The following is a 27,230-nucleotide window of genomic DNA, read 5'->3' on the forward strand; positions in this document are numbered from 1 at the left end:
GTTGACCCAGTTAAGACCAATTGTAATCCAATTACATTTTTTCCGCAAATCTGATTGGTTAATCATGTGCGATTTCAGACCATAAATATTGTATAAATGGTGGCACAATATTTAAACTGTTTCACATTTAATGTATTAGTCCACGCCCTGACCGCTCGCACTGCTACGCAGATGTAAATAAATGCGCTGTCACCTGAGGGCGACAGACAGTAGTGCAGCGAGGACGATGCCGAACTGCTTGGATTTAATGGATTTAACTGGATTGTTGGGTTTACCGAGGATTTAACTCAGTGCAGCTGACGAGATGGAGAAATCTGTGGGTCTGCTCACAGAATTTCCAGTTTGGCATTAACATGCTGCTGCAGCGCCGGTAAGCTTTGACCACACCCTTTTACAACGATTCACCAACTAAATTACTCGCAGAAAAATAAACCGTGCAAACGTTGGAATTGGATTAGAATAGGAATAACTCCCTTATGTGTGATGATTTGCTGATGTTAATGCAGGATTACATAGCCGTTTTACTATAAAACTCAATTTGCGACCGTAAAATCCAGCATTAACGTCCGAAAATCATCAGACACAACAGGGTTATTATTATATACAGTATATATACACAAACTGTGCAAAATGTAATTAATTGCACAGTAAGTAAGCCCCTTTAACTTCTCCCTTGTTTTCAGTGGTGGTCGCAACAGCAGATCTGATCTTGATCTGCATGTTGATTTGGAACAAGTTTTACACAGGATGTCCTTCCTGATACAACTCCAAATTTCATGGAGAGTGGGCAAAGGTGGCCTTGAACCTGGAATCTTCCGCAATGTAAACAAGTGCACTTTACCGCTTGGCCACTACCCCTGCACCAATACGATGTCATATAACCTTTGATCAGTTGTGCCAGTATGGATTAAACATGGTGAAAGGGTTGTGTGTTAGTTAAAATGAAATGTGCTTCAGTTTTGGACAGAATGGATGAGCTGTCAAAGCCAAACTGAACAACACATCACATGAGTCAAAAATAATTAATTTGCAGGAATCTGTCGCACATGTACGGCGCTGGGGTTGCACTCCCTTCTTGTGAGATCATAACAAATTTAAATGTGTAAAACCCTGATCATTCCCAAAATTTTGCATGCCAATGTGCACGCTGTACAAGTGTCCACAGTTTGACAAACCACATTTCATGTGCCCCACGTTCTCTGCTTGGTTTAATCAAATGCTATTCATTTCTCTGCACACTGTGTAAACTTGCAGGAACTTGAGGCTTTGACACAGTTAATCTGCAGCAGTCTGCTGAGACTCGCATGCATCAGCGTGTGAGTAGGTGCATATAACCGTGTTCTTCAGAATGTTGACCCGCTCGGACGTCTGCCCGTAGAGACTCTTTAGACACTTCCCCTACTGTCTCTGGAGTTAATAAACCACAATGTACCTCCAGGCCTGAAACAATCCCTCTTGGAACACCAGTAATTCAAGTAATAAAAATCCTTGAGGAGATTTTTCTGCCTCCAGGAATGGATCTGTGCAGGCAGTATTCAGCGACATATTGTTAGCTGCAGACGCTGGCTAGTCTGTGACTGGGCTGGAAGATGAGAAACAACGGAAAAAGCAGGTTAAAAGTGTCGATAAACACTTTTCCAGTACCGTATATTTGTGTGACCTTCTGTCCATCGTCATGTCAAGTGTCTTAAAGGAAAGACATATTTTACAAAATGTAACTAATTGCACTGCCTCCACAACCAGGTTAATGTTAGCACTAGCACAAGCTAATTATGCAAACAAACAGGAATACTAGTTTATCAAAATATTTTACTTTGTGGTGTAAGGTGGAGATGACAAAAATGACTGGAGCTAATGCCTGTTATTGATGAGACGATTTAAACTGATATATTCAGAAAAAAGCATAATTTCTCCTGCTATTGAGTACCACTAATGAACAATTTTTTAAAAATGTCTATTATTATTTTGTCACACACAATATTCTGTAATTAAGACTGGCATTTAATTCAAATGGCAGTTATCCAACTTTCACAAGTGACTGTGAATTGCGATGTTTGGCTTAATTTGGAGTAAATGCACACAGACTACTCAACCTTTGACCTAGTGAACCTTCGGACTAGTGAACCTTTGGACTAGTGAACTCTTCCCCAGATCAATCAATCAATCAATCAATCAATCAATTTTTTTATATAGCGCCAAATCACAACAAACAGTTGCCCCAAGGCGCTTTATATTGTAAGGCAAGGCCATACAATAATTATGTAAAACCCCAACGGTCAAAACGACCCCCTGTGAGCAAGCACTTGGCTACAGTGGGAAGGAAAAACTCCCTTTTAACAGGAAGAAACCTCCAGCAGAACCAGGCTCAGGGAGGGGCAGTCTTCTGCTGGGACTGGTTGGGGCTGAGGGAGAGAACCAGGAAAAAGACATGCTGTGGAGGGGAGCAGAGATCGATCACTAATGATTAAATGCAGAGTGGTGCATACAGAGCAAAAAGAGAAAGAAACAGTGCATCATGGGAACCCCCCAGCAGTCTACGTCTATAGCAGCATAACTAAGGGATGGTTCAGGGTCACCTGATCCAGCCCTAACTATAAGCTTTAGCAAAAAGGAAAGTTTTAAGCCTAATCTTAAAAGTAGAGAGGGTGTCTGTCTCCCTGATCTGAATTGGGAGCTGGTTCCACAGGAGAGGAGCCTGAAAGCTGAAGGCTCTGCCTCCCATTCTACTCTTACAAACCCTAGGAACTACAAGTAAGCCTGCAGTCTGAGAGCGAAGCGCTCTATTGGGGTGATATGGTACTACGAGGTCCCTAAGATAAGATGGGACCTGATTATTCAAAACCTTATAAGTAAGAAGAAGAATTTTAAATTCTATTCTAGAATTAACAGGAAGCCAATGTGCAACACAAGATTTTATAACTGCCATCTCAGTGTTTAGGAAGAGAATTTGAACACGTCATAAATTACAGTTTTGTGCACATTTGAATACTTTCTGAAATAAATTTTAATTTATAGCTACACTGGCTCCAGTCAAACCAGAGGCCTTTTTCCATCATCACAAATTTAACTCAAATCTTTCAGTCTGCAGTCCTTTCAGATTAGCTGATTATTCATAAGAATAATAGTCTGTATACGAGGTCTGTCCGTAAAGTATAGGTCCTTTTTATTTTTTTCAAAAACTATATGGATTTCATTCATATGTTTTTACGTCAGACATGCTTGAACCCTCGTGCGCATGAGTGAGTTTTTCCACGCCTGTCGGTGACATCATTTTATTCACTTTATACATGCTTCCCTTGGGCAGTATTATTAGACGGTATTGCTTAAATTTTCATTGTTACGCAGATGATACCCAGCTTTATCTATCCATGAAGCCAGAGGATACACACCAATTAGCTAAACTGCAGGATTGTCTTACAGACATAAAGACATGGATGACCTCTAATTTCCTGCTTTTAAACTCAGATAAAACTGAAGTTATTGTACTTGGCCCCACAAATCTTAGAAGCATGGTGTCTAACCAGATCGTTACTCTGGATGGCATTTCCCTGATCTCTAGTAATACTGTGAGAAATCTTGGAGTTATTTTTGATCAGGATATGTCATTCAAAGCGCATATTAAACAAATATGTAGGACTGCCTTTTTGCATTTACGCAATATCTCTAAAATCAGAAAGGTCTTGTCTCAGAGTGATGCTGAAAAACTAATTCATGCATTTATTTCCTCTAGGCTGGACTATTGTAATTCATTATTATCAGGTTGTCCTAAAAGTTCCCTAAAAAGCCTTCAGTTGGTTCAGAATGCTGCAGCTAGAGTACTGACGGGGACTAGCAGGAGAGAGCATATCTCACCCGTGTCTCACCCGTGTCTTCATTGGCTTCCTGTTAATTCTAGAATAGAATTTAAAATTCTTCTTCTTACTTATAAGGTTTTGAATAATCAGGTCCCATCCTATCTTAGGGACCTCGTAGTACCATATTACCCCATTAGAGCGCTTCGCTCTCAGACTGCGGGCTTACTTGTAGTTCCTAGGGTTTGTAAGAGTAGAATGGGAGGCAGAGCCTTTAGCTTTCAGGCTCCTCTCCTGTGGAACCAGCTCCCAATTCAGATCAGGGAGACAGATACCCTCTCTACTTTTAAGATTAGGCTTAAAACTTTCCTTTTCGCTAAGGCTTATAGTTAGGGCTGGATCGGGTGACCCTGGACCATCCCTTGGTTATGTTGCTTTAGACGTAGACTGTGGGGGGGTTCCCATGATGCACTGTTTCTTTCTTTTTTTGCTCCGTATGCATCACTCTGCATTTAATCATTAGTGATCGATCTCTGCCCCCCTTCTCGGCATGTCTTTTTCCTGGTTCTTTCCCTCAGCCCCAACCAGTCTCAGCAGAAGACTGCCCCTCCCTGAGCCTGATTCTGCTGGAGGTTTCTTCCTGTTAAAAGGGAGTTTTTCCTTCCCACTGTGGCCAAGTGCTTGCTCATAGGGGGTTGTTTTGACCGTTGGGGTTTTTCATGGTTATTGTATGGCCTTGCCTTGCAATATGGAGCGCCTTGGGGCAACTGTTTGTTGTGATCTGGCGCTATATAAGAAAAAAGTTGATTGATTGATTGATCATTCGCCTGTGAGCACTCCTTGTGGGAGGAGTCGTCCAGCCCCTCATCGGAATTCCTTTGTCTGAGAAGTTGCTGAGAGACTGGCGCTTTGTTTGATCAAAATTTTTTCTAAACCTGTGAGACACATCGAAGTGGACATGGTTCGAAAAATTAAGCTGGTCTTCAGTGAAAATTTTAACAGCTGATGAGAGATTTTGAGGTGATACTGTCGCTTTAAGGACTTTTCACGGTGCGAGACGTCGCGCAGCGCTCTCAGGCGGCGTCATCAGCCTGTTTCAAGCTTAAAACCTCCACATTTCAGGCTCTATTGATCCAGGACGTCGTGAGAGAACAGAGAAGTTTCAGAAGAAGTCGCTTTCAGCATTTTATCCGGATATTCCACTGTTAAAGGAGATTTTTTAATGAAAGACGTGCGGGCGGATTGCAGTGTCGGCTCGCAGCCGCCGCGACGCTCCGCCACAGGAAAAACACCTCCGTTGGAAGCCTTGAGGACACGTTGGAACATCTCCAGCTGATAAACAATTTCTCATATACTCACTCCACTGAAAGCCATCAAAAGCCAACTGGATTTTACAAATGGTTATCAACACAGAGGTGTTTTTCCTGTGCCGCCGCACCGCGCCGGCTGCGTCCCGACGCGCGGACCCGTCCGCACGTCTTTCATTAAAAAATCTCCTTTAACAGTGGAATATCCGGATAAAATGCTGAAACCGACTTCTTCTGAAACTTCTCTGTTCTCTCACGACGTCCTGGATCAATAGAGCCTGAAATGTGGAGGTTTTAAGCTTGAAACAGGCTGATGACGCTGCCTGAGAGCGCTGCGCGACGTCTCGCACCGTGAAAAGTCCTTAAAGCGACAGTATCACCTCAAAATCTCTCATCAGCTGTTAAAATTTTCACTGAAAACCAGCTTAATTTTTCGAACCATGTCCACTTCGATGTGTCTCACAGGTTTAGAAAAAATTTTGATCAAACAAAGCGCCAGTCTCTCAGCAACTTCTCAGACAAAGGAATTCCGACGAGGGGCTGGACGACTCCTCCCACAAGGAGTGCTCACAGGCGAATGACGTCACCGACAGGCGTGGAAAAACTCACGCATGCGCACGAGGGTTCAAGCATGTCTGACGTAAAAACATATGAATGAAATCCATATAGTTTTTGAAAAAAATAAAAAGGACCTATACTTTACGGACAGACCTCGTACTCAGTTATCAAACTGTTTCAGCTCTGCGTTACCTTCTTTCATTTTTCTGCTTGATTTACCATTTCTTTGCCTCTTTGAAGTCATTAGTGAAGACTGTTGGAACTCTGTGTGTGTGTGTGTGTGTGTGTGTGTGTGTGTGTGTGTGTGTGTGTGTGTGTGTGTGTGTGTGTGTGTGTGTGTGTGTGTGTGTGTGTGTGTGTGTGTGTGTGTGTGTGTTGTTCCACACATGGTGCACCAAACTCTCACCTGCTATGAATAATTGATCTGTTGAATCTGGGGCGTGTGAGGTTTGTATGCAAGCAGGCAGCTGCTGCAGCAGGAAGGTTTTCTTAGTGTTTGTTTTTACAGAATCACAACCACGAGGTGGAATAACTGAGCTGAAAATGTCACATTTCACTGCAGATGGAGAGTAGACTGACCTTCTGACTCCAGAACGTAGCTATGGATCTGTGCAGGTTGTAAATGATTGGTTCAAGGTCAAGATTTTAGCTTAAACTGTATATATAAACTGGAGAAACCCTCAGTGACATCCCTCATCGGTTTTCTGAAGAATGTGTCGCCAACCCATGAAAGGTTAGAGTGGCAGAGAGTAGTCAAGGCTGGTGTGACAAATGAAGCCCAAACACGTCTACTGTCACAAACCTACCACAGAAGCTAAAGCTAACAGATTAATCCTGGTACAGTAGCCTGATTAACACATACTTTTTGTAGGATTAGGCGATGGTTTTCATAAGGGGTGGCTTGGGTGCGGGTATAAAAAAAAATCTTAGTAACGGGAGCAGCTGTGGAACTAATGCTACCAAGCTGCAGATACATGCTAAATGATGCTAGCAGTGCTAACATACAAATGGAAACATATTCAAATTTTACTCACCAGAAGTACTGGAACTTCTAACATGGACTGTGAGTACAATTAACCACACAGTAAGCCACATTATACAGATATTTGTAATGAAATAATTACAAAGTACAAAAACATTAGAATGCGCAGCAGCTAGTGGCCTCCACTTGACTGGACACAATAGTTCTCACTCAAAACAACCATGCCTCTAATTATCCATAACTTTGTGGCTTAAAATACCTTAAACTGATGAGCTATATAAAAATTCATCACCACTCCAAACACGTTGGAATCCACAACAGCTTTATCTTTGCTAGCTTGCTGGACAAGCCACGATACCTAGAGGTAGCCACAGCCCTAATTATTCATAAATTCACAGCTTAAAATTATTTATAAACAGACCTGTACAGTTTCCATCAAATCAATTTTATTTATATAGCACCAAATCACAACAAACAGTTGCCCCAAGGCGCTTTATATTGTAAGGCAAAGCCATACAATAATTACGGAAAAACCCCAACGGTCAAAACGACCCCCTGTGAGCAAGCACTTGGCGAGAGTGGGAAGGAAAAACTCCCTTTTAACAGGAAGAAACCTCCAGCAGAACCAGGCTCAGGGAGGGGAAGTCTTCTGCTGGGACTGGTTGGGGCTGAGGGAGAGAACCAGGAAAAAGACATGCTGTGGAGAGGAGCAGAGAATTTTAATTTTAAATTCTATTCTAGAATTAACAGGAAGCCAGTGAAGAGAGGCCAATATGGGTGAGATATGCTCTCTCCTAGTCCCTGTCAGTACTCTAGCTGCAGCATTTTGAATTAACTGAAGGCTTTTCAGGGAACTTTTAGGACAACCTGATAATAATGAATTACAATAGTCTAGCCTGGAGGAAATAAATGCATGAATTAGTTTTTCAGCATCACTCTGAGACAAGACCTTTCTTCCATCCAGACAACCTTTTCCATCCAGAGTAAGTGTTAGACACCATGTTTCTAAGATTTGTGGGGCCAAGTACAATAACTTCAGTTTAACTTGAGTTTAAAAGCAGGAAATTAGAGGTCATCCGTGTCTTTATGTCTGTAAGACAATCCTGCTGTTTAGCTAATTGGTGTGTGTCCTCTGGCTGTATAGATAGATAAAGCTGGGTATCATCTGCGTAACAATGAAAATTTAAGCAGTGCTGTCTAATAATACTGCCTAAGGGAAGCATGTATAAAGTGAATAAAATTGGTCCTAGCACAGAACCTTGTGGAACTCCATAATTAACCTTAGTCTGTGAAGAAGATTCCCCATTTACATGAACAAATTGTAATCTATTAGATAAATATGATTCAAACCACCGCAGCGCAGTGCCTTTAATACTTATGGCATGCTCTAATCTCTGTAATAAAATTTTATGGTCAACAGTGTCAAAAGCAGCACTGAGGTCTAACAGAACAAGCACAGAGATGAGTCCACTGTCTGAGGCCATAAGAAGATCATTTGTAACCTTCACTAATGCTGTTTCTGTACTATGATGAATTCTGAAACCTGACTGAAACTCTTCAAATAGACCATTCCTCTGCAGATGATCAGTTAGCTGTTTTACAACTACCCTTTCAAGAATTTTTGAGAGAAAAGGAAGGTTGGAGATTGGCCTATAATTAGCTAAGATAGCTGGGTCAAGTGATGGCTTTTTAAGTAATGGTTTAATTACTGCCACCTTAAAAGCCTGTGGTACAAAAAGCTAGCAATAGAGACCAAAACTTTTTTTTTTTCTTTTTTAGTACCAGGCTATTTATTTCTGCTGTAAAGTTTTAAAAAAAGGTAGCCATCTTGGATTTTTACTTGGCCAATTATTTGACTAATTTTAAAGAGTAACCCCAATATGAATATTTTTGCTGAGTTTCATGCTTGTGTCAACATTTAAACGATTCTTTTCAAAATCTGCAGTTAGCTGCTCTATAATACCAGTTCAACAAGGGAAAATTCTGCTATGCTATTTATTTATTTAACAGCTTGCTTCTATTTCTGGGTTTGTTCTATGCTGTACTTTCTGCTACTGTATCCAGGGTTTTCATCTATCCCATAATCCCTTGCACGCCAGAGAGTCACTGCAGTCAAAACAACATAGAGAATCCACATGATGACAATTGTAAATTAATATTATACTACAAAAATGTATTTTATTTTTTATGCTTTTCATCACGTTAATAAGGGACTGCTGCATGATACCCTGAAAACTTGCTAAAACAATTATAACGAATAATCCGTGTCTGCTACGTTTAATCTGCTTGGAATTTAATAAACACAAACCAAATTTCAGACATATTATATATATTAGTCTGGAACAAAGAGGACAAACAGTGTTATAAAGAACAATAATCAAGATGTTAAACAGCAAACTTCACTTTCTCCCAGAACGACATGATCAGGAAGCGAGCGGAGCTCACAGCAGCTCCCATTGAAAATAACGGAGAGACAGACTGTGATTCTCGCATGTTTATATACGAGTAAAACAAATGCAATAACAATGTCTATAATCCCAGAGAATATATTCATGAGAGTTTTAGGCACAATATAAAAATAGTTTTATGTTGCGATGTTAATGGTGTTGTCCGTGTGCTGTGGCTAAAGTGCAGCCCGATCAGAGCATCTCAATGCAGTTCTCAATGTTACTGACATCTCGCAGTGCGGCGGCCTCTCCAAGGTTTTGCGGGATTTGAAACCTGAAAAGGGCTGATGTGGTGCTGCCCCCCAGTGATGAACAAAAGTTGAGCAGAGGCAGCACCAGCATTCTGCAGCACAGTAGAAAAAAACCTGAAGGTTTAGTCATAAAATATGTATTTGTTAGTAAGCAATGCCAGCAGCACGGTGGCCTCACAACAAGAAGGTCATGGGATCGATTCCCTCCTGTGGCCTTTCTGTGTGGAGTTTGCATGTTCTCCCTGTGTTTGCATGGGTTCTCTCTAGGTGCTCCAGCTTCCTCCCACATGAATGAATGAATGAATTTATTTGGCACACACAGACCCAAAAATAACAAAGAAAACTCAGAACGAGAACAATCCAACAATGCACCCATGTGCCTGAACGGGTGTAGGGAGGAGCAAGAGCTTATAAACATCCACCTCTCTTATCCGAAGACATGTAGGTTAGGTGGATTGAAATTGACCGCAGGTGTGCGCGCGGATGTTTTTGTTTGTCTATAATTTGACCCTGTGACAGACTGTTGCCCTGTCCAGGGTATACACACCCTATGACTGCTGTTATATGCTCCGGACCCCCGTGACCCTTACTTGGAGTAAGTGGTTGAAGATGAGTGAGTGAGTAAGCAATGCCACATTTGGAAAATGAATGTCAATATTAAACCAAGAATTGTATCGAATCATACTGTTTTATAAGGGAAACATACACACTCCCCCAGTGGTGGGCACTCTTCCGCTAACTGCTAATTAGCAAAGCTAACGTTTTGTTAGCTGATTAGCTTTTCAGCTGCCTATGAAAACCATCAGTGGACCAATTAACGTCCGCTATATTTAGTTCCTATAACTTTTAGAATGCTAACATCTTTAGGGGCATAGTGAATAAAGCTTAACAGTTAAAAACATTTGTAAATCCTGAAGTCATACATTTTAGTTCCTGCCTGTTACGTGTTTTGTAGCAGACAGACAGCTATGAGAGGTAGAGCTCAATCCTCTGCCAGCAGAGGAGAGGTGGCTACCAGAGAGAAAGGATGGGAAGAAAAAAAAGATCATTTTTTTCAAAGTCATACAGTCTTGCAATTGTGTCACAGGAGACATGCACAGCAAGGCATGTCAAATTTTAAACAGACTCATTCCGGACAAGTTATCGAATTTAACATCACCTCTGTTGCTTTTACAAAGTGAAAATATCAGCTATATGTTTTAGTTTTAAAGTAATGCACTAATTTTGAAGGTTTGAGCATTTACAGACACACATGCCAAAAGACATTTTGGGAAAATGAGCTTCTTCTCATCAGTGGTTGGTCGATTTAAATATACAGTATGTGTAAAAACCAACACACGTTACTGTAACGTGTGTGTTGGTTTTTACAATTAAATCTGTATTTGTAAATATGTCTTTTTTTTTTGTTTTTTTTTTTTTAAAGGCAATTTGAAAACTGAAACTACTGTTTGTTAAGTAATTCAGCACTTATAGCAAATGTGTGGCAACTGGTATTCACACTGCAGTGTGAATACCAATTCCCACACATTTGCTATACATGCTGAATCACGCTTAACAAACAGAATTCCTTCCCAGTATTAGATGGGGCGGCATGCAGAACTCATGCATGTTACCAAACCTCACCTGTCCTGATATTTAAGGTGCCCTGGGGGCAGAAGGAACCAGGCCAGTGGCTCTTGAGACTACTATGTTTTGCGTTTGACTCCCCTCACTGTTGAGCATCAAACCTATCTGTATATCACATTGAGGAAAAAGACGATCCCTCTAAATTTTAAGATTGAATGTTATAGTGCATCAGACACCTCTGAGGGCTTCACACCATCAACCATGAAAGATAATTATTAGCCGTTCCCCGGTGGGAATTGCCTTATAAACGCTCTCTATCACTGTAATGGTACTACAGTATATGAACTACATATGGATACACTTTGGATGATTTATGTCAGTTTGGCAGACACATTAGTTTGGCCCGTGTGGTGCAATACCGCCACAGGGAGTGCAATATATTTGAATCATTTGGCTTTGCGCCGTGGTGATGAATGGATGTACCGTAGTTGGTGGCTGATAGCGCTGCACCCGACGGCGGTGAGTTAGCAAGCGTGCCTGTGCACATTTGAGTGTGAGAGCGCTTTATAGCATCTATCAGCATTTAACGGAACGCTGCGTAGGTAAAAAAGAGCAGCAGGTCCAGATGTGCCTGCGAAAGGGAGCGAGCAGAATTAGCATCGAGTCTGTTCATTAAAATACATTTTTTTAATGTAAAAATTAGATATTAAACATCTGTGGGTAGCTGGAGCACCAGCCAGCCGCCTCTGCCTCTCCTCACTATCTTCCCGTTCCATCTTTGAAGTAAATGAGCTTTATTAACCTGTGCATTATCCACAAATCTCCTTTATTCCATGTGTGCTCCATATGGAGCCGTTTGTTTGGAGAAGTTATTTTTAGCTCGTGTGATGCCTCCGCCTGAGACGCTTCGCTGTCACTCACACCGCTTTGTTTTTCCCCTCTTAAACTTCCCTCTGGTTTGTTTGCTTGCTTTTCTAAGTGTTTGCGTGTCGAAGTGCTGCAGAGCCAATGAGATCCTTATCTCCTGTCAGCTCGCCGCACTGTTCAGATGAGTCGTGTGTAAGTCAGAACGTTAGTATTCTGTCTCCGTCTGCATTTACTGAACATCCTGTTTTTTGTTTTTTTTTGCAAACCCAGCTCTCACTTCCAGCAATGTGCAGCGTTTCAAAGTGACTTCAAAGAGAATTATGGACAGGGTGACCTCGCTGACCAGCCACTTGCTGCTCATATCAAACAGCCATATCACAGCACTTAGCACACACTGGTCCCGCTATAATGTGCAAGAGTCAGTGCTTTTCTTCACTGTCTCCTTCCCTGATATGTGTCGTCTCACCTGGACAAAGTCCTAAAAGGGTTCAGTACCTTCTCATTTCCCCTCAGGTATTATTTCCACCAAGCATCCTGTTTGTATGCGGACTGACCCTGGAATTGCCCTTTAGGGGTTTGTTTTGGCAAACGTCAAGGTCATTGGGGTCAAAGGTTAAAATTTTGGTGTCTCTGTCTGTTTCTTCCTCTATTTCTCCTTGGTCTTTTTTTTAACCATTTCCACCAAACGTGATATGTGGATGTCATTCAACCCCAGAACATCTGTTAAAGAGTCTGTTTCAGCAAAGGCACAGGGTCATTGGGGTCAAAGGTCAGAATTGATTGCCCCACCCCCACTCCAGTTTGCACTGAACATGGCACACATATGTAGGTGGGTTGTGGAATTTCCCAGGCAGCATCAAATTTACCAAAGGTCAATCACTGGGGTCATCTTTCTAAGTAGGAGAACTTGCATAATCAGGGGCTGACTAAATACTTTTTGGCCCCACTGTGTGTGTATATATATATATATATATATATATATATATATAGGGTGAAGAGCAAAGGTCCTAGTATGGAGCCCTGAGATACACCTTTCAACACTGGGAGGAAGGTACAGCATTGCCAAACACATCTGTCCAGCGACATCATGTCTCCATTAACTCTGTCTCAGTATCTCTCAAAGCCCAAACACCCACAGTATAAGACCACCACTTCATCAGATACACTTCTAATGGTTGAGTCCAGGAAGTCACTGAAATACTGGAACTTAGTCTTGACCCATCATGACCCGTCTTGACCATCACAAACCTCGATACTCGATTCCTGCAGTCAGAGCATCCAGTGATTCTGCACTTTGATAGAATTTTACATTTTGCTCACGACTCAGTTTGATTTGATTATGTTTGGTTGACACAAAGTATATTTAGACATTTTGTCAAAACAAATACATTTTTCTTTTAAAAAAACACTGAGACAAAAACATCAAAGCCGACGAAGTCTTGTTTGTGCACTAATGACAAACAATCCCGTTAATCCAGTTATTAATCACATATAATTGATTCACAGCAGTTGAGAATCTATTCTTGAGATGCATTACAAAACATATTTTTTTTAGGACGACTGCTAATTATACTATCAGCTCAGTGGGACTTAATTTATGTGTAGTGTGCAAGCATAAGATAAGAAATGAGCCCAATTACAATGGCATGCATACACACACATTGATGCTCACGTACTTACACACACTCATTTGTAAGCAATCACTCCCATTGTTAATGCATCTGCAGCAGACGAACATCTCAGTGATGTGCTGTCAGTCTGAAATATTTCTGTTTTGCTGCACATCTCCAATATCTCAGCGTTGTCATACTTCTCTCCTATTTTCGTTTTATTCATTAGAAGAATCGTCAGGCAACCTTTTGTGGCAATATTGCCTGCAGTGCAGACGGAGAATAGCAAATGAGACAAAATCTATAACGTTCTGCAGGCAGCTATAAAAAAACAGTGTCACCATTAAAAAAAAAAAAGCTGCCGGTCTCAGCTGCTGGCTGCGTGTTGATGTATGAGATCATAGTTCACTCAGAAAAAAAAAACTAGAAGCCATCACAAGACAATGTCTTTGAAAAAGTAATGAAAAACACTGTGTGAAAGTGTTTTGTGTCGTTAAAGCCGGAGTCGTCCTTTAAAATGTCAAAACTGACAAATACAGAATTGGTTTGTTTTGGTTTAAAGCTCTTGTGTGTATAGTTTAGTGCCCTCTCGTGGTGAGGTTACACATTGCTGTTGCCGGTCACGTTTCTGCATCTTGCAACCGGGATCCATGATCCCCTGCCTTCTGTTGTGATAAGCAGTATGATCCTCGAGGAATCTGTCTGTACCTGATGGGATGCGGAGTAGATCAGACATTCATAGGATGGTGATGTTGCAGAAGGCAATGCTCTAATACTTCACCTCAGGGAGCCGTGGTGGATCACTACTGTTCCTCTGAATGCTTGCGGGCACTTTGTGTGCAGATGTGTGCCTTTGCCAGAAAACCTCTCACTTCTGAATCCACCACTGAATTAGCAAAGAGCCAGATACTTTTGCACTTGTGTCTTAAAAGCAGTGACACCTGGGATCTGGTTTATTTCATGTTACTCCCAAAACACACTATAACAAATTAACTAACTAAATATAACCCCTTTGGACCCTGCACCCTCCGATTGCATGTTCTGTAAATGGCAAAATGGATATGTGCACGGCCCAAAAGCACTTGTCCCGTGCACGTTATATCATGCACTACAGATTGTCAGGATAAAGTCTGTGTGTTTTAGTGTATTTTGATGTTCTGAAGCACTGTGAAATGTCTGGCCAGAAACTGCTGTACAAATAAAGTCAGTATTAATGCTGTTATTATCATGATTACATTTTTAATAGGGATGTGAATCATACAACAACTCACGATTCAATTTGATTCCGATTCTTGGGGTGACGATTCGATTCAGAATCGATTTTCAATTCAAAGAGCTCTGAGAAATAGTTATATTACTTAAAAAATGTTTATGTTTAAGAAAATGCAGCTTTACAAGGTTAATCAAGTGATTCTAGATGTAAATTTACTTATCTGCTTTGCTCGTTCAGAGTTGGCTGGCAGTTTAGCAACGCGCTGGTCAGTAGTCGGCAGATAACGCTGCTCCCCTCTTTTAGCTCCGGGTGATGGCGTAGCATGTGAGCTTGCGGATTTGAAGTGTTTCCGAAGTACTTGACTTTCATTTTGCAGATTTTGCACACTGCATAAGTCATGTCAAGCTCCTTCTTACACAGCAAATAATAAAATCCAAAATGCGCTCAAACATTTGCCTTCAGCAAAGACAGTGCTGGCTGAATTAGCTCTTCGTCCACCATGCTAAGCTACAGCCACTGAACTCTGCAGCTCACGGGTGTTTGAAGCACGGCGGACCACCCCCCCCTCGCGGAGATGCTGTAGTATGGAAGCTGTTGCCTGACAAACAGTACACGCAGCGAGTAAGCAAGAAAATGTTTCAAAAATGCTTTTCAAAAATCGATTCTTGGACATTTTGGATCGATTCAGAATCGGAATAAATAAGAATCGCGATTTGGACGTGAATCGATTTTTTCTGACACCCCTCATTTTTAACACTATGAACTGCTAGAAACAAGCTAAGCTAAAGATAGCCACCTAATGTGTCATTTATGTTCCACATGTAAATCTAACGCAGTCTCACGGCAGTTCGTGGTGGCATTACGAAAAGTTCATTAATCTATGGGTTTGTGATGGGGCCACAAAAATGGGGCGCTTTTCGTGATGGCACGAAATTTGGGGTGATGGGGGGTCTGGGGGGTTATGGTTAGGTTTAGGGGAGGGGACACACATATGCTACAGTTATGGTTGGAGTTAAGAGAAGAGGGAGGATTATAAATAGCAAAATGAAAAAAAAACTAGGCCACAAAAATGGGGCGCTTTTCATGACGGGGCACGAAAAAAAATAGACTGGGCTGCGTAAATCTATATGTGCATTTCAAATGGTCTAAGCATCTCATGCCCACATCCTTAAGAAGTTAAGAAACATATCCACTAGATGGCACTGCAAACCATCTTGAAAGTTTGGAAAACAGTTAACCCAGGAAATTTGATTTGTGATCCGCATGTTTGGTTTGGCACAATTTATGCCCGATACCCTTCCTGGTTCAGAGGGGGACAATTTGAAAGGCTGGAAAAACAAGAAGCAGCATTGATATCATGCTGAAATGAACTCTCGAGTTCACTGCTTTCAGAAAAATGTCATACGCACTTGCTGAGCACAAACAAGCCCTGATCCAGAGGGCAGAAATATGCTTGCTTTTAACTATGTGTTAGCATACACACAATGGCTGTTTTGTGGTTTTGGCACCCAATTGGTGCAGTGGATATGCACAGCCTTGGAAACTGAAAGGCAGAAGCAGCATCAGAATGATCAGGTGCACCAAAAAAAAAAAAGGTAAAAAATGGTGGAAAGTTTTAAACAAAAGATATGTGTGCAAATTACCCAAATGTGTTGGCGCAGACTTTACCCAAGCACCCTCTGGTGGCCATTTTTGGCAGATGAAAACTTCACTGATCTCAATACAAATGCATGTAATTTGATCAGTTTTCAAAGGGGTTGGACTCGTCAATAAAGTCAATTTAATGTACAATTCTCGCTTTCGGATTCGCCATTTCGCCGGAAGTGACGTGTACTCGTGCCGACCCATGTGATGCCACCGCCATTACACAGCACCAAATATACTTGTCAGAAAAGCAGCTGGCGAGATCAGTAACATTTTAGAAGTCAACATGGAAGCGGACGTTCTATACAGTCTGAGTACCTTAGTGCGCCATCTGGTGGAATCCTTCAGTAACACGCACAGACAAATATGTGCACAATTACAAGTACATTCACAACACAGCCGCTTGGTTAAAAAGCAAGTCTATTTCTAAACTAACCAATCACAATCTAAAACTAAAATTTGTTAATATTTGGATCCCAAATCATGTTTTTTGTCACCCCACATTGAATATCAGCTCATTTCTGTACTGTGTTGCGTTGTGGGCTTTCTGTCAAAGGGTTAAATGGATTTTGCCATGCGGTTCTAAGAACACTGAGCCCCTTCAGTCAGCTGTCTAATACATTGCTTCGCTATTATGAAGATTAAGGCTAAACACCTTTTGAATGTCGAGTGAAGGCAGGCGTTGTTTTGTAGCAGCCAGCAGCACAACTGAAAACACCGGACTGCTTATCGGGGTCTTTGGAGACACACAGGAAATTGAGTTTGTTCAGTCTAATGATGGGCAGCTCCACAGACGTACAGTTTCGTCGCTATTAGCAGAGATGTGTTATTCATGAGGGCAGGTCCGGTGTGAACCGTGTTTCATTGACATTCCACACAGTCACTTCTCATTGTCAGCCAGGGGACCTGAGCCGCTCTGTTTTATTCATTTATTTATCTATTTCCGTTCCCACACCCACAAAGAAGAAAGGAAGGAGGTGGCGATAGGTTCAGCGAGCCCGAGCGGCTCCTGGCTGTAAGGAGCTATCGATAGCATCTGCCACCCGTTAAGCAGGGGAGGCAAACAGTTGACGGGAAGCCGCCTGGGGAGGCGAGAGACAAAGACGCGGAGGTGAAACATTTGTGAGAAGAGCTAATACACAGCTCCGAATCACACCAGAAATAGCAGCACTTCTTTCTTTCCAAAAACACATTATCTCTCGTTCTGAGCTTTCTCCCTTTTTTTTTCTGCCAAATTCCGATAGGCACTATTGGCATATGCACGTCCTGCTGTGTCCAAAGCTATTTATACAATACGATTTGAGCTGAATGGCTCATTGTGTCGGCACACAATATAGCCACGATGCACATTAATTTCTTACATTTTCCTTTAAGGAAAGCTATGTTTTTCAGTGTGCTACAAACCATTCTCCACTTTCAAAGTTTTTTTTAAGTCTAATTTAACATTTTATGCTTATTGCAGCAATGTGATCTGAGTTATTCATTGCCAATCCGGGCAGGTAACAGAATACGTCATGTCATATGCTGTACATTTGATGATCCATTTTACAAGATCTTCAAAAAAGGCAGATTGTTTGCATAGAGGGCCGCAGCACAGAATCCCAAACCCCGATTCATGCGCCATATGGAGCGCTGTGTTTTTAAAGCTTTTTAATCTTTTACTTCATTTTATTAGGAAACGGAGGGTGCCGTGGCCTCAACTTTAACCCTCTGGAGCCAACACCATTGTATACGATGGCTAAGACCAAGCTTTACTAAATTATAAATAACTTTTGAATGAGATAGAAACATACTTTTTTTTTTGCTGAAAAGTTAACTCCGCTGACTTTCGAGCCAGCCATCGGCCATCTTTGTACTCCTCATAGAAGCTGTGTGATGACGTGCGCAATGTGAGTGTCCAATCGTAATTGGTTCACCTTCACATGGTTTTCCAAAATCCAATCATAGGGCAGATTTACCTCACGGGAAAAGCCAAAGATCGTTTTCAGGAGTGATGTGTTACTAGTTGGCCCATTTGAATAGCCCCCTGGGTGCTCCAATGAGTACATACTATTAGTACATACTCAGTGCACCCTGCGCCATTACGCACAACGATCAGTGAAAGCAGGAGCAGACGGAGAGCCTCTGATGACAATCTCACATGCTCAAACAAAGAGTGTGTAACTATCAGGATTGCTCCACTAGTTTGCATGTGAATGTTACTGATAACTCTGTTGCTTTCTCTGCATAAGGCACTGTTTACCATATCAATGGACAACAAAACGCACAGACCATTTTGTATATATATATTGTTCAAAATGTGCATTTGTGTTTATTGCTTGAAACTTTTTGTTGTACAGTCTTTCACACAAGACCTCAAATTACCTTTATAAAGTGTCAAAACAGTTGTTTATTATAGTTTGCTGTGTGTTTTGAAAAAATGTGTGTGGAAAATTATTTTTCGCTTTATTTTTTCCTTGCCTATTTTTGATTGTAAACCTTTATTACACTTATAAAACACAACAAAAACGTATATATTCTGAAAGCACAGGTTGTCCTGAAAAAAAAGAGACATAAAACTTGATTGTGGGCTGCAGGGAGAGCTGTTAACAGCAATAATAAAACATTTATGCCAGGCGAGTGAACTGTCCAAAAAATCTTATTTATTCAAATAAACTCAGTTAGTTGACTAATTTTTTTTACATTAGTCATTGCACAAAGCACTTAGTTATGTTATTCGACAAAAGTTTTTAGCCTGGTACAGTGGAGGATAATCTTATACTAGTCCATAAAACTTCAGTCTCTTACCTCAAAAATGGCAGCCATCATGTACCACCACTTGATGGAACACTCAAGAGCACCCCTATGCCACTCGTATTCCTCCAAAAGGAGATATTCCTCTGCTTTTGGCCATGGTTGCAGCAGATAACGACTGTCATGATGAGGGGAGGTGATGGTCTAGTGGTTAAGTGTTGGGCTTGAGACCAGAGGATCCTCGGTTCAAATCCCAGCTTGACCGGAAAATCACTAAGGGGCCTTGGGCAAGATCCTTAATCCCCTAGTTGCTCCCGGTGTGTTGTGGGCACCTTGCATGGCAGCAGCCTGACATCAGGGTGAATGTGAGGCATAATTGTTGCAAAGCGCTTTAAGCGTCTGATGCAGATGGAAAAGCGCGATATAAATGCAGTCCATTTACCATTCATGATGTGTTTGTGACAGTTCTCACATTAGCCCCTGGGTGCTGCTGTTATGCAGAGCAGCATTGTGTGCACAAAAAGTCTTGACGAAAGTGTAGAAGAAGAAACTGAAGCTAAGTGCTAAGCCTGGCATGTCTAACCCATCAATCGCGATTGACCGGTCGATAGCGGGTTGAGTTCCAGTCGATCTCATGAAAAAAAAATCTGTCACTAGACTCAAGAGGATGTAGTGCTGCTATAACAAATTGATTCAGCAGGTGGCAGCAATGCACCAATAAGGACGCCGGCTGCCGTTAAACGCCAGAGGAGAAGAGCTCTTCTTCTATGGTGGAGGATAAGAAACAAAAAAAGATTGTTTTCATCCTGGATTATTTTTCTCATTTATTTTCATGGCAAATCCATCTGTCTTTTCTGCAATGGAAATGTGGCTTTACTGAAGAAAGGGAATTTGGAGCGTCATTTCAGACGATTCACAAAAAATAAGGTGATCGCCGGCCACCAGCCCTAAGCTTCACTAAAAGACAACTTTGGTTCCGTTAAGCAATCAAGCATGGACGAAACACTCATAGTGATAGTGTCAGGTTTTCCTGTCCTGTATAATTCATCAATTTAAACATTGTGCACAGTAACAGCAAGTAACCACGGCTGGCCACGCCCTGGGATCGCCCGACAAGCGACTAACGGCAACCCTACCAGAAGTCTTGGGGCATGTCCCCTTCCTCCTGAAAATTTTAAAAATCTTTAGCCTGTTCTTGCATTCTAAGACAATCTAGGAAGCTAAACAGGAAGACAGACGTCGGGAATGAAAGGAAGAGTACTAGTAAACCAGTATTGATCAGTATGTCTGGTATTTATATTGGAAACTGCTTTTCTTTTTTACTTTCACTTTTGATACTCTGTGTGCTTCTTAAGGGGCATTTACATGAACATGCCTTTGCTTCACGACTCATCACGACCTGTGTTGTGATGTGTCGTGCTGGAGAGTAAACTCATCTTTAACTGGTGCAGACAGGACACCAGAGGGGCGCCGGTGCATGCTATTATGCACAGAGAATTTTGAAATGTTCAAAAAATCACGCACAAATGTCGTGCTATGTGGCGCGATCTAATCTCCAACACGAAGTGCAGCTCATCAAGTGGAGTAAACAAGAAGTGAACAGAGCGAGTGGTGACGTCAGCGGATCGCATCAGAGCGCAGCTCGTCTGAAGGATTATAACAAGAAGTTAAATCTGTTATAAACAGAAAAATAAATACTTTAACAGCTGCAGACAAGAAGGAAAGAACACGCAACTGTTTTATCAAGCCATGACCATGTAAACAAGACAAATACGAGGTCTGTGAGAAAAGTATCTGACCTTTTTATTTTATGCAAAAAATATATGGATTTGATTCATATGTTTTTACGTCAGCCAAGCTTGAACCTTCGTGCGCATGCGTGAGTTTTTCCATGCCTGTTGGTTGCGTCATTCGCCTGTGGGCAGGCTTTGAGTGAGTACTGGTGAGCACCCAGCTCTCCACAATTTCTCTTATACTCACTCGACTGGTAAGCACTGAAAGCCGAGATAGGCATGTCCCAACTTGTCCTTTAACACTCTGAAACGGAGGTGTTCCTTTGTCTCGCATCATCAGCGAATCGGTCGTGACACGCGAAGCCTCCGTGCGGCTTTCCATGACAAAATCTCTTGTTAAAAGTGAAATCTGCTGGAAAATGGCTGATGTCCAGCTCTTGTGATAACCAGAGAAATTGCAGACAACAGTACCGGCTCCACACAGCAATCTGTTTAGAAATGATGTGGTGGTTTCTGCCTCTCGATGGCGGCTCGGAGCGCAGCGAGCCCTGTGCCATTGTGGGCTGTCCTTAAAGCTGTAGTAACACTCCTTATTCTCTGTGAAGCCCGTAAAATTTTCACCGAAAGCCAGATAAATTTTTCGAATGGTTTCCAGCTGCCTGTCTCTAACAGTTTCTGAAAATATTCTGATGGAAAAAAAGCCCAAATCATTCCGCCATTTCCTCGCAATGAAACAACGACGAGAGGGGTGGACCAGTGCTCACTCAAAGCCTGCCCACAGGCGAAGGACGCAACCGACAGGCATGGAAAAACTCACGCATGCGCACGAAGGTTCAAGCTTGGCTGATGTAAAAACATATGAATCAAATCCATATATTTTTTGCATAAAATAAAAAGGTCGGATACTTTTCTCACAGACCTCGTAATTACCATTTTAGATGGCTCAAAAAGCTTTCTGCAGCTTGTTAGGCGCTCACGTGCATGCAAACGGCTCCGGCTGCAGCCTCCTCTGTGATTCAGGAAGTGATTAGAGCCATTTTCAACGGCCAATTTGCAGAAAGAAATGCAGCATCCAGCGCAGATCACGTGGCAGCCGGTAAACAAAGAACAGCGTCTAGCTGTGAACACAGCAGGTGGGATCATCACGCCGACATGCGTGCTATTGTGTGAAGCAAAGACATGCTCGTGTAAATGGGCCTTTACCCTGTGTGCTGCCATAGAGTGCTGCTGGAACCTCAGTTTCCCTGAGGGAGTCTTCCCAAGGGATCAGTAAAGTTCTGTCCGTGTCAGGAGGAAAGGTCAGCACACAAACAGCAGTCTGTCCTCTCATGACATGTCCTTGTCTCCACATAGCATGTCACCTGCCCTCATTCTACCTTTTGACAGTGTTCATGCGTAAGTCTCATTTATTGGCACACTCCTGGTTGAGGAGGATGCGTGCGTTTCTATTGTTGCACCTTGGTGAGGCTTGACAAACAGGATTAGAACCTGCCCAGGAGACAGCACGCCTGCTCAGGTGACACCACTCAGCAAGTACACACAGAGAGTTACTGTTAAAGGTCAGCAGATCCAAAGAACAAATGTCACAGCTTAGTCAGAGTTTGGTGGGAAAAAGACTTAAACAGCATTCAGATAAATGCGGCCGTCTTCTGGTGGAGAGTAATTCTGCAGAGCCTGAAATCCAGCATAAAAAATCTGGGATTAGTGGGAGTATCGATTGGAAGCAGTCAATCGCATCTCTGCGATGCTGTAAATATTCAATTGAGCAGAAGACGGCGAGGGCTTCTCAGACGGATTTTGACAATGAGATGTGAGCTCATTTTAGATGAGACTGCGGATAAGTCGCATCTCCCAACGGAAAGACCTGGAGAATCACGTGTCCAATCAGAGAGCTGCTCCAAGAAGCTTACCGCAAGGTTAAATACACATTCCACGTGCCATTTAACAGCACAAACTCACTGATCACAGTCTCCATCGCATGCAGAGTCATTCTAACACATTCTGAGGATGGACCGGACTGGCAGAGGCTCATAATGGAGCCGTCTCTCCAGGCGACAGCATATTGGAAAGGGGGAATTCTTGCATTTGATGTGTATATGTCAAACCACACAAGCACGACACACAAGGGACTCAAGAAGCTTTGCTGAGACACTTCATAGGAGCAGGACTGTTGTGAAAGTGTAGGTACACGGACCCACAACAGGGGGCGCAATGAACGGACAATGGAGAAAGGTGAATAACAAGTTTTACTGTTGTGAAAAGAGCACAACCAATACAACAATTAATAATTTGGAGTTTGAAGCCGAAATCTGCTGGTGTCGTGTGGGCAGGCTCGAAGGTAGGAGGCGTCCGTCCTAGTCGAACCGGAACCACCCAGATTTCCTCTGCCACCGAACCCCAGAAGTACTGGAACCGCCAAGTCCCGAATTCCCAGGTGGCCACTGCCTCCGCTCGTCGGATCCGGTACTGCTGGCGGGAAAGAGCACAAACACACAGGTATGGATGCGACAGCACCCAGTAGACGGAGAGGGGAGAAGCCGCCTCCACCTCTTGTTACAATGAAGCAGGAAAGGTGAGTACTTATCCAAGCAAGTAGCTTTCTGTAGTCAGCTGTCCTGAAAAGGTTTACCAAGGTTTATCAGAGTCTTCAATATGAGCTTGCAGAGAAGGTTACCTTAATCTCAAGGCGATATCTCGGCACTGTCCTGCTGATATACCTCCGTCCTGAGTGCAGTCAGCTGTGTCCAGTAATGGGTGACAGCTGTCACCCTGGCAGCCCTTGTCGGCGGCAGCGCCCTCTGGTGCCTGGAGCCCGCACTCCAGGCAGGGCGCCCTCTGGTGGTGGTGGGCCAGCAGTACCTCCTCTTCAGCGGCCCACACAACAAGGACTTATTGTTTGCTCTCTTTAGTGGAGTCTCCATTGTGAAACAAAAACAAAACACAGTGAGGAAGCTGTGGAATCAGGCCGCCGCAGAGACGGTCCACATATTCAGGTTCTTCAGTAGGTATGTTTACACAAAGGGTTCCAATCAGTCTTGGGTCTTTATGTCCATCCATCATTAAGAAACATGAAGAGTATGGTCCTAGTGGGTAAATCTGCCTGGAATAGGCAGTTCTCAAAAACTGAGTGATTGTGGGAGGAGACTAGTGAGGGATGCCACCCAGAAACCTGAACCCCTAAGGAGGTTTAGGCTTCTGTGACTGTGATTGGAAAAGCTGGGCAACCTTTGTCCAATTTGTCATACAGTGGAGCAGAGAAGGATTTTTTTGAAAACAAGTGTGATCTAAGCTGCACTTTGCCAGAAGTAACATGGGAGACTCAAGCCTAGATATGATCTGTTTTCTCGTCTGAAACTCCTTTTCTGTGCTCCTCTACCATGAAGCTGTGACCGGTGGTGCAACAGACAAAAGTCGCACTTTGCACAATTTCTCAGTATTTCTCAGAGTATTTACAGCACGTCACGTTTTACATATTTTATGTTACAGCCTTATTCCAAAATAAAATTAGCTTTATTCCCTCAAAATTCTACACACAACACCCCATAATGACAATGTGAAAAAAGTTGGGTTTTTTAGATTTTTGAAAAATGATTTTTAAAAAAAACATCTCGTGTACATAAGTATTCACAGCCTTTACCATGAAGCCTTTACCATGGCTGTAATTCCTAAATGGTTAATGTGATTTTTTTTTTTCTCACGTACCTTCAGTTAAAGCCACATGTCTACATTACATGAGCATCTTGATTGTTTCATTTCAGTGTCATGATGGTAGCGCACAGGGGTGAAAGTATGTCACTATCCAAATACTTATGGACCCTGGCTGTGTTGTAAAAGTGCACCACAGCTTTTCTCGATTCAATCAGGCACTCTGCATCTGAAACCCAGAAATAAACCAAATATTCTGGAGTCTATTAGACATCTCACTGTGGCATAGCAAGTTAATATTTATCAAATGTCAACAGTGCAAGAAAAAAACAGTTTGCTTGACATGTTGACTAGAAATTTCAACCTCATACGTGAAAGTAATTTCTGGACTTTTATACAGAAAATTACAGAATGTCAAAGTATTCCGAACCAGAGGCTACTATCTAGCGTTTGTCAAAAATTGAGTTAAGTTGGTGTAGCGCCCTCTGACACACAGTTCTTTTTTCTGCGATGATATAATTACATCAGTCAGTCACAGGTGGTAGAACCTCACTTTCATTTCCATGTGGAACTCGGAATAAGAGGAAACAGAACCTACAACCTACTTGAGGGGAGTGGAAGTTGCTGACTCACTTTCATATGATTCTTTTTGAATTCCATCTGGGTTACAAGTTGCTTTTAAATGTGATGCATAAGGGTGGATGGTGGACCCCATGACAACAAGGTATACAGATTAAAGCGTCTCATCAGAATTATTCAGTGAGTCACTTCATTACCAACATTTAGCAGGCAGCTGCTTGGAATAATGGTTGCAAACATGCAGTTATGTTCCTGTCTGTCAGCCGCAGTTCACATTTGTTGATACCAGAACTTCCCACATATATACACACACACATCTTCATGGTTCCAGCTGCTTGGAACACATGTCACTTCCAGTGGCTGATGGCTTTATTGCCTTACCACTAATGCACAAAATAATCCAAAATTCAACAAAGAAACTAATTGTTGGTTGTAAAATGAATATGTTTGTAATCTTGTGCTCCACATTTGTGTTCCTCTGGCTGCAGGCTGTGGACTGGAGTTCCTGCTGGTTCTCTTTGGATTGGAGTTTTCCTGGTCCTGTCCTCGCTACTGTATCTGCTACACTGCACCCAGCACCGTCTCCTGCCAAGCCCACAACTTCTTGTCAGTCCCCGAAGGCATTCCTCCTGACAGCGAGCGCATCTTCTTACAGAACAATAAGATCCATCGCCTACTTCGTGGCCACTTCAGCACCAATACGGTCACTCTGTGGATCTACTCCAATAACATCTCCTACATCGAGCCGTCCACCTTCCAAGGATTCAGACTGCTCGAGGAGCTGGATTTGGGAGATAACCGCCACTTGCGCACCTTGGCTGAAGACACTTTTCACGGACTGGTTCGGCTCAACGCGCTGCACCTCTATCGTTGTGGACTCAGTTCCCTTCCTAATAACATCTTCCAAGGCCTCAGAAACCTACAGTATCTCTACCTACAGGTACACCTGCTATAATGTCAATATTCATCCAAAAACAGTGGCTCTTTTACAACTTTATGCTGGAGTTTATGTGGATATTCTTTGACGTGTTGCGCACATGCTAATCTGTAATATAATTACTGTTGCACTGGATGCATCTTTTTACTCAAGTTGTTTAAAATCTGCTTGGGTCAAATGATAAATACTACAAAAAAAGTCAACGAAAAGTTTAGAGAAAGCTTTTTTTAATCTACATTTTGAGTTAAAGGCTTCCTGTTGATTGATGGAGCGCTCTCTTAACAATGGATGATGTCACATTTCTATATGATGCCCCCAACACCGTACAATGTCTCAAACGCCAATGGGCCAGGCAGATTTTGGAGACCAATTAACGGATCTAAACAACTAGGGCTGCAGCTATCGAATATTTTTGGAATCAAGTATTCTGTCGATTATATTATCAGTTAATCGAGTAGTCAGATAAAAAGTACTTTTGTGTTTTTAAACAATATCAGTAGTGACAGGGCTCTCCCTAAGCAATGGCGCAATGCCGCTGTACCATCATGTAGATTTTTAAGTTTAGAATGTTCCCTCTCGATCACTCCTCCCGAGTGACCGAGCTTCTCTCACAGGAGCTCGGTCACTTGGAAGGAGCTCAGAGTTGAGCCGCTGCTCCTCCATGTCAAAAGGAGTCAGTTGAGGTGGCTCGGGGATCTTTTCCAGATGCCCCCTAGACGCCTCGCTGGAGAGGTGTTCCGGGCACGTCCCATTGGTAGGAGGCCCCGGGGAAGACCCAGGACACGTTGGATGGACTACATCTCTCGGCTGGCTTGGGAACGCCTTGGGGTTCCCCCGGAGGAGCTGGGGGAGGTGTGTGTGGATCGGGAGGTCTGGGCGGCTTTGCTTGAGCTGCTGCCCCCGCGACCCGACTCCGGATAAAGCGGAAGAAAATGGATGGATGGATGGATGTTCCCTCTCTCTCTGTTTTCCAAAGTAATTATTTATTTTTTCACATTAAGAGTTTTGGAGTTTTGCCGAACCATAAGCCCAGGGGCTCTGTGAAATCTTCAGTCTGTGGACAGGGCATTTTTTTTCTCTTATTGCACATTTCATTTGCACTTTTTATTACTGTGATTTATTCCGTCTTTAGTGTATATTTCTACATGCCGTACAGAGAGAGTGCAGCTCAAATTGAAGTCAGATTCCTTGTTTTCTGTGGATACTTGGCGAATAACACAACCCTTGAAAAACAGCTGTGGAGTGCAGCATTTCCACAAAAGCTGCACTGATAAATCAACTGTACAGCCTGTTGATAAAAAAACTCTTGTCAAATCTGATTAAAGGCATTTTTTGAAGAGTTAAACATGATGCACTTAAAGTGTGCA

General features: G+C 42.5%; 1 protein-coding gene across 1 annotated transcript in view; it reads left to right on the forward strand.

The window, feature by feature from the left end:
• rtn4rl1b (reticulon 4 receptor-like 1b) overlaps positions 1-27,230 on the forward strand; it is a 601,103-nt gene that overhangs the window by 564,038 nt on the left and 9,835 nt on the right. Inside the window, exon 2 of the mRNA XM_034169159.1 lies at positions 25,415-25,866. Coding sequence (XP_034025050.1) covers positions 25,415-25,866 — 452 coding nt within the window. The remainder of the gene's footprint in view (positions 1-25,414; positions 25,867-27,230) is intronic.

This window comes from Thalassophryne amazonica, chromosome 4 (assembly GCF_902500255.1).
Source record: "Thalassophryne amazonica chromosome 4, fThaAma1.1, whole genome shotgun sequence".
In the NCBI taxonomy this organism is placed as follows: Eukaryota; Metazoa; Chordata; class Actinopteri; order Batrachoidiformes; family Batrachoididae; genus Thalassophryne; species Thalassophryne amazonica.